The sequence below is a fragment of the Antechinus flavipes genome, chromosome 5 (assembly GCF_016432865.1).
Source record: "Antechinus flavipes isolate AdamAnt ecotype Samford, QLD, Australia chromosome 5, AdamAnt_v2, whole genome shotgun sequence".
Taxonomy (NCBI): domain Eukaryota; kingdom Metazoa; phylum Chordata; class Mammalia; order Dasyuromorphia; family Dasyuridae; genus Antechinus; species Antechinus flavipes.
Window position 1 is genome coordinate 279,425,374 of NC_067402.1, and position 12,772 is coordinate 279,438,145.

The following is a 12,772-nucleotide window of genomic DNA, read 5'->3' on the forward strand; positions in this document are numbered from 1 at the left end:
ACCACCACCCCATTGCAAAATATATCGGCCAGAGCTTGAGAGCTCTCTAAAATTCATTTGTATTTACTTAACATTAAAGACAGGAACCCATTCGGGCTGGAACAGAGTTGACAAATTTGGGGATTAATCACCTACTACCTCCCCTCTCTCCCATTGGGTCAAAAAGATGCTGATCGTTGTACCACCCAAAGATGGGTTATTTTAAAGATTATCTGGTACGTTGACCTTTGAGAATCACAGATCTGAAGTTGTAAAGAACCTCAGAGTCCATTTAATTCAATCCTCTCATTTGAGAGATGAAAAAACTTTAGCCTAGGAAGTTGTGCCTTGTCCAAGATTACCCAGGTAGTATGTATCAAAAAGTGGGGGCCATCTGATTGTAGAGCCAGTGTCCTTTCAACAAGTCCTTATGCAATGCTTTCTATGAGCAGTCGCTTCGAATCACTATTCTGTAGGATAACGAGCGGGTCTTGGAGGCAGGGAGATTTGACTGAAGGCCAGCCTCTGACACATACCGGCTAAATGCCTCTCAAGGATCTTGGCAACTCCCTAGTTTCAGAAGGGGCTGACCTGCAATGGTAGAGAGCATTTCCTCCTCCACCAGTGAAATCATATGTTTAGTTGCTTTTCTTATCACTATGTGCTAGACAGAAGGAAAACTAGGGCAAAAAAGGAAGATAATACTTGTCCTCAAGAGCTTACATTCTATGCATATAAAGGAAGTCAACTTAGAATATCTACAAATGAAATGCAAAGGAAGTACTTGGAGGGGGGGATCAGGTTAAGACTCACATTAGCAATGGAAGGTCTTGAGCTAAACCTAGAAGGAAGGTGGAGGTAAGGAGGAAGAATATGAGGAGATGGAAATAGTTCCCATATCATGGACGACCTTCCAATACAACATGGCGGTTTGGGAAAAGACAGGAGACCAGGGTTCAAGTCCTAGCTCTAAAAACAACCAGCTATGTTCTTCTCTTGGTTTTCCAGATTCTCCTTAGGAAAAAAGGCAGGAAGTTGAGTTCTGGCCCCCTAACACGGCCACTAAATGCGGTCTTGGTAAAACGCCAGCATCCATAGCATTTTATAGACCCACACACTTCATATATCCAAGAGGCTAATAACTGCCAAGTTTCTACCTGGAATCTCAGCAGGAATAATGTTTTTAAAATAGTTAACTAAATAGAGTTTAAAAAGCAATTTCTTTATAAAGATTCCCAAAGAAGTGGGCAGGATATTTGATCATCACTTCCAAAAAGGTGGGCAGGATATTTGATCATCACCTTTTTTCTGGACCCAATTTGTGATATCATCGACACAGGGACTGTCCAGTGAGGAAACTCTCTCTTCCCATCCAGATGGAGATTTGCTCTGTGGCTTATAGCTTCAGAAAGCTGCCTAGGGCTCTGATAGTAATTAGTGCAGGATGTGTCCGGGTAAAGCTTTATCTCTGTCTGCTATGCCATTCCTCTCTTTCTCCTTTTTCCAGATAAAGAAACGTAGGGTCAAAGAAGGGAATTCACAGGATCGTAGAACAACAGGAGAGTCTAGCAGAATGGTCTATCCATTAGTCCATGCTAATGGATAAAGGAACTGATGAGCGGCAACAGAGGTAGGAGAGCCCCAGACTGGGGAGTCAGGAACTCTTGGGTCCAATCTTACCTTGGGTTTACTAGCTTGCGATCCTGGACAAGTCAATTGTATTTTCTAAGCTTTGGAGGTTTTTTAAATTTCTTCTAAGTTTTGATTAACTCATGAGAGTTAGTCTGACACACTGGCTAGAACATCACCAGCCTCAGCTCCAGTAAGATACCACTGATAGCTAGCTGAGTGATAAGGTACAAGTTTTTTCCTCTGAGACTCAGTTTCTCCAATGTAAAATCAGCAAAGCTGAGGCAGATAATCCTTGCGTTTACAAAAGATAACATTTTCAACTCTAACATCCCATGCTCTCTTTTTTTGGACATGTCGATGTAAAAATTTATTTATTTTGTTCAGACGATATGTGTTTGGAGCAGGATATTTGTGTTTCACATTTTCTCGTTGAGGGAAGGGAAGGAGAGAAGGCAGACTTTTAGTGATTTTTTAAAAAAATAACTTAAATTAAAAAAAAATTAAACCTACTGCACGAGTCTGTTATTCTCCATGGCGTCCAAATTCTGGCCCTGTTTAATTTTCCAACAGCTGCTAATGGAAATAGACAAGCAGACTCACAGTTTGACAACAAGTCCAACCAAAAACCCTCCAAAAACACTTGAGAAAGGAGCACTGGCAAACACTCAGGGTGAGATATAACCAACGTTAGTTTCTAATATTAGTAATAGCTGACATCCAACACTTACGTGGTTACAGTCCAACATACAGAGGAACATAGATTTAGGGTTAGGACAGATCCAAGGGGCCATCAAAAGTACCCCTCCATTTTATAGGTGAGGAAACTGAGGTCTAAGGATAACAAGTGACTTATGTAGTCAAGAAAACCCGAGTTCAAATCCTGCCAAAGTCAAAGGCTCTATCCATTGTACCATACTGTCCCTCATTATCTCATTTAATTTTTGTGTCATTCCATTGAGGGATTACTGTCTCCATTTTACAGATGAGAAAATGAGATCCAGAGGATTTAAGTACTTGCCCAAGTGCTGTCTTTCCATTTCCCCCACCCATCTTTTCTTCTTCCTTCCTCTCTCAACCTCTCTTCCCCTCTGGATATACCAAAGATAGCTACATTTGCAAACCATCTGTTGTCTGAGTAGTCCCCTCTCTCCTGGTGTCCCTGAGGCCTGATTGAAGTTTATTCATTTATTCAAGATCAGGGCATGTGTTTATCACAAGTACAAGATTTCCGACAACTCCCAGGTGGCTCTAAAACAATTCCATCCCAAGTTGTCTCCCCTCTGAAATGGGATCCTAGCCCAGGGGGCCATCTCCTGGGGAAAGCTTCCCTCCATCCTCCCCAAGGACTCACACCTCCTTTCACAAATTCTCTTACATTTGCTTACAGGCCATACACAAGTCAGCTTAAGCCAACAGGAATTTACTAGGTACTTACTAAGTACCAGGCATTGTGCTAGTTGCTGAAAAGAGGAGAGGACAGAAGAGGGAAGGAAGGAAGGAAAAAAAGAATGAATGAAAAAAGAAAGGAAGGAAGGGAGCAAAGAAAGAAAGGGAGGGAAGTAGGGAAGGAATGAAGAAAGAAGAAAGGAAGGAAGGAAGAGAGGGAGCAAAGAAAGAGGAGGAAGGAAAGAAGAATATATTCTGCTCCTTGAAGACACTACTACACCATACTGAGAACAGGGATTTTTTCATATTTGTTTTTTAATCCTTTGCCCCTAGCATGAGATGTTGTATACAGTAGGCATTTAATAAATACGTGTTGTCAGATTCTTTCCCTGTATTGATCAGTTTTGCCAGGGTTTTTTTTTTTCTTTTAAAAAAATCCCTTGTTATAAAGGATAATTCTCCAGGAGGGAAGAAGGAATTTCAATAATATCAAACCAAAAGCTATCAAGGGAAAACACACGTTAAAAATAATAAGAAGAACTTGTTAAATTAAACACATACCCACTAACTAGCTGTCTTTGCTTGATTTTGTTTGTGTATCTTTCAGAGAAATCTATAAGCAGACTATCTTATAACGTAGCCTCGGTTGTTGGGTTACAAGAAACTGTGGAGATGCCGCTCATCACACGGCAATGATATTTTACAAGTAAGTCTAACCAGGTAAATCCAAGGTTATCGTGAGGGTTGAGTAAGCTGCCAACCACCTGGCCATTTTGTAAACTGACCCGTGAGGGCTTTCACCAGACACAGTCCCCTGAAAGACCCTTTGGTCTGAGACGTGGAGCTGGTAGAAGGTGCTAGGGAAAGGATCACTGACCTTCATAAATGCTGATGATATGAGGATGGCTGAGGGACGACATGATCTCAATCTCCCGTCGGATGTGAACCATGTCCTGTTCATCTTTAATCTTATCCTTACGGATGGATTTTATGGCAACCTATAAAGTCAGGAAATGAAATGTTATTCAGGGATCTAAACAGATGCAAATCAGCCATTGAGAGAGTTGGGAAAATAAATACAGATGTCACTTGGCAAGATGTACAATGAAGAAAACAGAGATTGGGAGGAAAAAAAGACCTCTGTCATTTCTTTCATTTATAGCAAAAACATCCTTCCTACAGACACAGGGAGTGGGAAGTGTGATGGGTAGGGCACGAGGGTTTGGGAGTGGGGTCTTCCTACAGCTGGTCCTTAATAATGATGGGGATCCATTGCACTACTGACAATAGAATGGTGACATCTTGAAACAAAACAAGAAAAAAACCCAGTTTAAAGAGTGCCAAAAAGTAAATGGACCACAGACGCCAACCAATCCACTCGGGGAGCTGCTCCATCTGTGACTGTGGAACAAAGCCTCCGTCACATGCAATGGGCACAACCAGTTTAGAAATCACTTTTTCCTCCGCACGCCATTATTTCTGAAACTGACCGGAAACTTCAGCCTTCACAATATGGAAGCGAAAAGGGTACCAAGGAGTCCTGGGTGGGAGCCCAAGCTACATATGGAATCCACTCAATCTCTTAGCAGCTTCTGTGACTACAGGCAAATCACTCTTCCCCTCTCAGCCTCAGTTTTCTCATCTCTATTATGGGATACTAATCCTGCATTAACACATCTCCACGGGTTGGAGATTTTATAGAGATGTTACATTTGTATCCAGGCACATAAAAAAGGCATTTAACAAATGTTTGTTGATTGGCTAAATTAGAGACTTCCCCAATAAAAGGAACTCCCAAAGAGTAAACCTCCTTGGGGGCAGCTAGATAGCACAATAGATATCAGTCCTAGAATCAGGAGAAATGAGTTCAAATTCTGCCTCACATTTACCATCTGTGTGATCCTGGGCAAGTCAATTAATCCTAATTGCCTTATACACATCTCACCACCCAAAAAAATAAGTGAAACTCCTCTACAGATGGAGATTGATGCCTTCTAGGAAATTGTGTTAGAGAATTGCCTGCAGCATTGAAAGGTTAAGTGATTTGACCAGGGTCACACAACAGTCAGTTAAGAAGGATTCAAATCTGATTTTCCTGACTCTGAGATCAGCTTTCAATCTGTTCCTGACTCTGGTAGTCAGGTACCAGTGCCTAGCTGATACCCAAGAAAAGATTGCCCAACTACCAAAAACTGAAGGTAAATTTGGTTTCTGTGGGGAGTTACTGAATTAAATAAAACAGCCAGCAAAGAGAACCACCATGGGCTAGTTTACCCAGCCCTTACGTAAACCAAAGTGATAATAAAAGACCACAAAAAAAAAAAAAAAAAATGACAAAAGACAACTTAACAAGGAAAAACCTGCCTGCCAATGGAATCATCTCTGAGTATAAACAAGCCAGCGATGTGATTAATCTGTTCTGGCAACAAGAAAAAGAAAAAGTGAACTGCTTGCGTAGGAGACCAGAAAGATTGCTGCCATCTACAGAAACCCTGGCTCTGCTGCACCTGCAGCTCCCGTGAAACCCTCCTCCAATGACCTTAGCTCTTACCCAAAGGCCTCTTTTCACGCATGACAGACCGGACAGCCATCCATTTGGAGAGTGAGAATATGAAATTTTCCAGAAGAGACCCATCCTCCCTGACAGCCCCCTCCCAGCTCTGACATCCCCTGTTCTGAGCTCCCTCCCAGCTCTGACATCCCCTGTTCTAAGCTCCCTCCCAGCTCTGACATCCCCTGTTCTGAGCTCCCTCCCAGCTCTGACATCCCCTGTTCTAAGCTCCCTCCCAGCTCTGACATCCCCAGTTCTGATACCTCTCCCAGCTCTGACATTCCGTGTTCTAAGATCCCTCCCAATTCTGATTTCCCCTGTTCTAAGCTCCCTCCCAGCTCTGACACCCCCAGTTCTGACACCTCTCCCAGCTCTGACATTCCGTGTTCTAAGATCCCTCCCAATTCTGATTTCCCCTGTTCTAAAGCCCTTCTCAGTTCTGACATTTCCTGTTCTAAAACCCCTCTCAACTCTGATTTCCCTATTCTAAAGCCCCTCCCATATCAGATAGTCCCTGTGCTAAAGATTCCCACACACTTTATGTGTGTGTAACTCCAGGACAAATTCTCACTGCAATTTACTTCTATTCTCAGCCTTCAGTCAGAGGGTAGTAGGGAAAGCTCTTGGGAACTGCTTGTACTTAATGGGGTAGTTTACAATCTGCAAAGTTCACTCCTTACAGATAAGAAAATTAAGGCTACCTGGGATTTCCCAAAGACCAAAAAAAAAAAAAAACACCTAGTACGGTATGAGAGGAATCTAGCTCCTTTGGCTTCCAATTCTAGGTTTCTCCCCTCACCCCACCCACAAAGGGCTTAAAGATTTGTTTTTCTTTTTTTTTCCCCAGCAGGAAGTTGATAAAGAAAGAAAATAGATTGTTAATTGAATTTTTAAAATTTAATCTTTTAAAGTAAGTCTTTAAAGACCATCTGGCCCTTTTGCCAAGCTATTTTTCCCCTCTTTTTTTTTTCTTCTTCTTTTTTAATTTATTTGTATAGCTTTCTGGGAGCAAAAAATACAATGGGAAATTTTAGTGATGTAAAAAATTTTAAAAATCAGTTAAAATGTATTTAAAAAATAAAAAGATTATTTGGCCCAATCCCTTCATTATGCACACAGGAGACAAAGGCTGGCCTTCTCTTACTTCCCCCGACCCCACCATGGCCAGCAGGGTGGAGGGGAATTCACAGAATGAACCCAAAACAAACCTTACCAGAGGCTCATTATCCCCCAGCTGAGCCCCACGGACTCCTTCTCGGCCAGTGTTACACCACCAGACAGTGTCATCCCCTCTAAGGACTCCCAGTTTTTGTCATCCTGTTAAGACTCCAAAATTCTGCCTCAAAATCCTTCCCTTTTTTTTTCTCTGACCCCTGGGATCCTTAATACTTTTTCTTGGGGGGGAGGGGAAGAGGCTGTGAACCCATCCATGTCTAGACCAAGTAGACAACCAGGATGTGGGTGGCTCTTGGACTGGATCCTGCATTCTTATATGAACTAAATACAGGCCTAGGGGTGTGGGGGGGGGGAGAGGAACACCCCTCTGATTATGCAAGGGCCTGCACTTGGCTGTGCGGAAAAACTCAAGAAGGCCCCTATTGTCAGATACACAATCACGACAAATTCTTTCCCCATCCCCGGTCCATGGAGAGATAATACCGTTCACTGGCAGGGGGAAGACTTAGGGGGGAAAAACAGCTGGCCTGTGAATCCCTTATAGTTAAGAAACAGGCAATCCCACCTCCTCTCTCCCCATCTGCCAAAGGGGACACCGAAGACAGGGAATAAAAGGGAAAATGTTTGGATTCTCAATATAACTCCACTAAGTGCCAGGAAACTGAAGGTGTCTAACCAACGTTCAACAAGCCTGCTCCCCAAATCTCCACCAAGAGCCCTCCTCTTTGCATTATAACCCTCCCATTGATGCTGTAAAAGAAGGACGATGGTTTAGGCTCCAACTCCCCTCTCAAGGATGTTTGAAAGGCACGGCTAAGAGGGCTATCTGCTTCTCGGCAAGGAATCAACACAGGAAGGAGCTCAGATCATCCCTAGCGACGGAGGCAGAGAAGCGGGATTATATAGTGTCTCAGTTTCCTCGTCTGTAAAAGTGAGGATTCAATGGCTTCTAAGGTTCCCTTCCAGATTGAAGACTATCCATGTTACCTCTGTGACTGTGGAAAAATCACTTAACTGGACCTCAGTTTCCTAATCTGCAAAATGACTAGGTTAGACTAGATCTCTAAGGTTCTGTCCAATGTAACAAGTAAAAATATTGGATGAGGCCAGACAAATTGGACCATCTTTCCTGAAGTCTCAAGCTTCTTAGCCAATAGAATGTTAAATGCCTGGAGACTGGAGTTACTCAGAAAGAGATGGGGGAAAAAGAAAGACAGAAGAAACTTTTTTAATTTTTATTGTTTCTCAGATTTGTATTCCTTAAGTACCTAGAAGAGGGCCTTGTATACAACAGGCACTTAATAAGTGTTTGTGGACCTGAACCAAAATAGAATCCAGGATTCCAAGTGCCCATTCAGTGCTCAAACATAGGATAGAAGGTTTTAAGTCCTAAGTGTTCTAGGGAATCATAAGATCACACATAGGTTTAGAACTATAAAAAACCTCAAGAGGCATTAAGATGCAAGCCTCCCATTTTAAAGCTGAGAAAACTGAGGCCTGGGAAGTTAATGATTTGCTCAAGATTAGTGAATGGCCAAGTCAGATTTCTAACTGGGGTTCTCTATCTAGAAATGCAGCCTTTACCCTGCAGTTTGGGGGTGCCACAAAGCAGACTGCACCAGTGACAAGTGACTAATGTAGACAAGCAAGACAGATGGCTCAGAGGAGGAAGAGGGAGGCTGGGGAGAGGGGAAGAAGTGGGAAGAAGAGAGGCATTATCCCTCTAGTTACTTAGGGAATGAATCTGGACTGTGGGAGCTCCTCCTGCCTCTTCCATCAGCCAAACTGATAAATGACTTTATTTAATGAAATTTTCATTTCTCTCATTAATCAAGGTTCAATAACTGTCAGGTATAATAAAAAATTCCATGGATTTGGAAGGGTTGGGGATAGATACGGTCCCCAACTGTCCCAGTCTTCAAGGATGCCATAGTGTACGGAAGTGTTGCTCCTGGAGGCAAGTTCAAATTCAGACTCAGACACTTAATAGCTACGTGACCCTGGGTAAGTCACTTCACCCTATTTGCCTCAGTTTCCTCATCTGTAAAATGAGTCAGAGAGGGAAATGGCAAATCCCTCCAGTATCTTTGCCAAGAAAACCCCAACCGAAGTCACAAAGAGACTGAACCACAACAAAAGTGACTCCGGAGATGGGATGAACCTCAGTTACTGAATCCAGAAGGATGCCTTTGATTGTAACGCCCTTTGCTTTCATGATACGGCGCCAAGAGTACTGGGTTTGGAATGAAAGGATCAGAGTACAAGTATCATCTGATTAGAAATCATTTGACTTCTCTGGGTCTCATTTGTTTCTCATCTGAAAAATATTAATTAAACGTTCCTTGAATAAAAAATGTGCAGGTGGGGGAGACAGAGAGGACTGTGGTAAGATTTGCCCCAACCCCTATTTATCCTGATAATGGCCCTGGGCCGTGGGCTCCTCCGGGAGCAACCTCACAGATTTATAACTGATCCCCAAAGCTCTTCCCATCTGTAGCAGCCACAGTGGGAAAAGGCATTCAGCAAAACTCAATACTGCTCAAAATGACCAGGGTCTGTTTGATTTAATGAATCATGGGAATTGGTCTGAGCAAATTTCTCTTAAATTTTCAGGCTCCAGAGGTGGGAAATCCTTGAGTCTAATCTTAAGCCAGGTGCTCTGCCGAAGTTTAAAGCATCAAACTGTAGGGTGGCCCATGCAAAGGAGATCTCTTTACAAGCCAAGCTGCATTGTCGAGACTCCACAATGTATTTTAAATGGGCTACCCTGGGTAATAGTAACTGCATCATCTTTTTTTCCCCCTAGTAAATTTATTTATTTTTAATGCATATTACTTTATGAATCGTGTTGGGAGAGAAAAATCTGAGCAAAAGGGAAAAACCATGGGATAGATTAAAAAAAAAAAAAAGAAGTGAACTTTAACTGCAATATCTGACGTTGTGAACCCATCAACTCATGTCTCCTTTATGGTGGAGATTCTTGTACCTTTTCTGAGAGTGAGCTGTAACTTTTTGAAAAGTTTATTATAACAGACATTAAAGAAAAAATTAAATTATAATTCAGTAATCATCTGTGGGGAGAGCTCCAAAGGACTGGGAGCTTGCCTTAGAATTAGGAAGACCCAACTTTGGACACATAATGGCCTATGTCACTTAACCCCATCTATATAAGATTAGAAATTTCAGAACATGCGAGGCAATCCCAATAAACTCTGGCTAGAAAATACCATTTGTATCCAGAAAAAGAACTATGGAAATTGAATGTAAATCAACATATACTATGTGTGGATTTGTTTTGGCTGGCTAAAAATTTTTTGTTATAAAAAAAGATTCTTTGAGGGAAGAAAGAGTACTTTTTAAATTAAGTAAAAAAATTTAAAAATGATTTTAAAAGTGAGTCAGTATGTCATAGTGATCAGAAACCCAGGAATAGCTAGATTTACGTCCTCCTTTTCATACATATTGATTGTATGATGTTGGGCGAGTCACTATCTCTCTGAAGCCTCAATTTCCTCAACTATAAAATGGGGATAATTATGGGTCCTCTCACGAGAGTCATTACAAGAATGAGATAATATATGTACTTTTGCAAACTGTATTATATAGCTTATTATTATTATACTCGAGACAACTCTATGTGACAATTACGCAGGATTCTTTTTAAAAATGTTTTTCTAGGAGCAATAATAACTCATTATCATCATTATTATTAAGAAAACTGGTTTTTAACCTAGTGAGAAAGTTTGGGGGAATGAGAAAGAGAGTCTAGTTATCTTCAAATAATCCAAGGGGCAAAACAAAGATAATATGTGGAAGTAACTGGGGAGGGGTGATGGGATGGGAATGTGGGGAGGAATGATGATGCCCAATGGAACAAAAATTCTTTCCTAGGAATTGGAGTTCTCAGAAGATGACAAAGTTATCTCATGAAGTAATAAGCTACCCATCTCAAGGTCTTCAACTACTTCTCAGGAAAGTCACCGAGTGGGAGTCAGAGCCTCCCATGAGTAGGAGTTAGAATAAACTGTCTCTTGCGTTTGTTCCCATGTGAAGATTTTGCAATTCTAGGAGTCTATGCAGAAGACCGGCCTCTACTTTGTAGTTCAGGTAAATAAAGAAATATATTTTTATTTAATCCCAAGATAACTTGGATTGACAGCTTCCAGCCATTCATATTATGAATTCATATTGAGAGTAAGCCACAAACTGTATGAAATGCCAAGATCTTTACAGGCATTTGGAGGAGGGATTTGTTTTAGAGAAGGCTCTCGAGGCCACTCTTCACAAAGAAAGAAAAATAAAAGTTACAGTAAAGGTCAATCTGAGCATCAAGGACAGAAAAACTCCTCTTCATGAGTTCAAATCTAGACTCAGACACTTACTAGCTGTGTGACCGTGGTCAAGTCATTTAACCCAATTTTCTCATCTGTAAAATGAGCTAGAGAAAGAAATGGCAAACCATTCCAGTATCCTTGCCAAGAAAAACTAAAGTAGGGTCATGAAGAATAAGATGTGACTGAAAAAAAAAATGAATCAACAACACACACACAAAAAAGATCAAGCTAAAAGGGATTCTTGATTTTGTCAGTGAGTGAACAGCAGTGATCCCATGGCTGGAGGTTGCTTAGGAGAAGGAATATCTCCCCAGCTTTTGTCCTGCTTGGCCCCAGAGGGTAAAAACACAACCTATAGATGGAAGTTAGAAACAGGTCCATTTAGGCTCATGGGGAGAAAAGATATCCTAAGAGATAGAAGTATTAGTAAGAATAGTCCTTGAGAGTTTCACAGATCTATAAAGTATCTCAGAGAGCTTATACATCAACAAGCTTATTTTATAGATGAAATGACTGAGGACCAGAAAGAGAAATAATTAATCCAAGATCACACAGTCGGGGATCAAATCCTGAACCCAGATCCTCTAACTGGTTGACCGCTTGTCCAGTTTTTTTCATTCCTATGGCTAGGAGTTGAGAGTCCTTCTCATTCTAACTTTTTGGTAATTGTCATTCATGTAAGAACTGAATTAATAGTTGCAGGCCAGGATCATGGTGTTAAAGTAAAACCTGGAAACCAACTACTGACAAATGATCAGAGTCCATCATGGAGTGAACTATACAATAGGCAGGCTTTGTTAAAATCGCTTTCCTGGTTCGAACTCACTACTGACTGGAGAAACATAAATTAAAACAATTATAATATACTATTTCTTAGTTATTAGATTGGTTGATAGGACAGAAAAGGAAAATGACAAATGGTGGAGGAGAGTCATGTTTTCTTTCATAGATGACTATTATGGAAATGTTTTGCGTGACTACATATATACTAAACTGCTTGCCTTCTCAATTGGGGTGGGGGAGGTAGGGAAGAAGGTAAAGAATTTGGAACTCAAAAGTTTTAAAAACAAATACTTAAAATTGTTTTTACATATAACGAGGGGAAAACAAAATATCAAATACATTTAATTAAAAAAAACAAAATAACATTTTCCTAAAGTGAGCCATAATATATTATGTCCCTCGAGGGGCTTTAGAAGCTCCACCATGGGGTTTCAAGAGACTTTTTCATCTTTCAGATTTTTCTTTTCCTGGGGCTTTTCAGAGAACAGATCAATACTTATGTTTGTCAACAAAGCCTCATTCCCCAGTAGGTTGGGATGGAGGAGGGTGGAGAAAGAATTCCACTTATGGCAAAGGCGGGAGAAGTGGAAGGGAAAGGTAGAATACCCCCAGGGAGTTGTTTTCCCTTTAAAGAATGTCAACATACCCACAGACAATTACTAATGTAATAGTCATAATTATAGCCCACATTATACAACACTTTAAAAGTTTACAGGTTTTATCCTATCATCGCCAACACTGTTTTAATCTATCAAAAGGAAAAAAAAACTGAAAGGTAGATTAACATAACTTTTCTGTTTCCCAGAAGTAGATGTTTTGGACCCCACTTCCAGCATATGCCTCAAGGGGACAAAGACAAAAATTATATTATACACACACACACACACACATACACACATACATACATATATGTATATATTATGTGTGTATA

General features: G+C 41.0%; 1 protein-coding gene across 1 annotated transcript in view; it reads right to left on the reverse strand.

The window, feature by feature from the left end:
- The window catches only part of NUAK1 (NUAK family kinase 1), a 79,440-nt gene that overhangs the window by 40,785 nt on the left and 25,883 nt on the right, over positions 1-12,772 (reverse strand). The window contains exon 2 of the mRNA XM_051961457.1: positions 3,875-3,995. Coding sequence (XP_051817417.1) covers positions 3,875-3,995 — 121 coding nt within the window. The remainder of the gene's footprint in view (positions 1-3,874; positions 3,996-12,772) is intronic.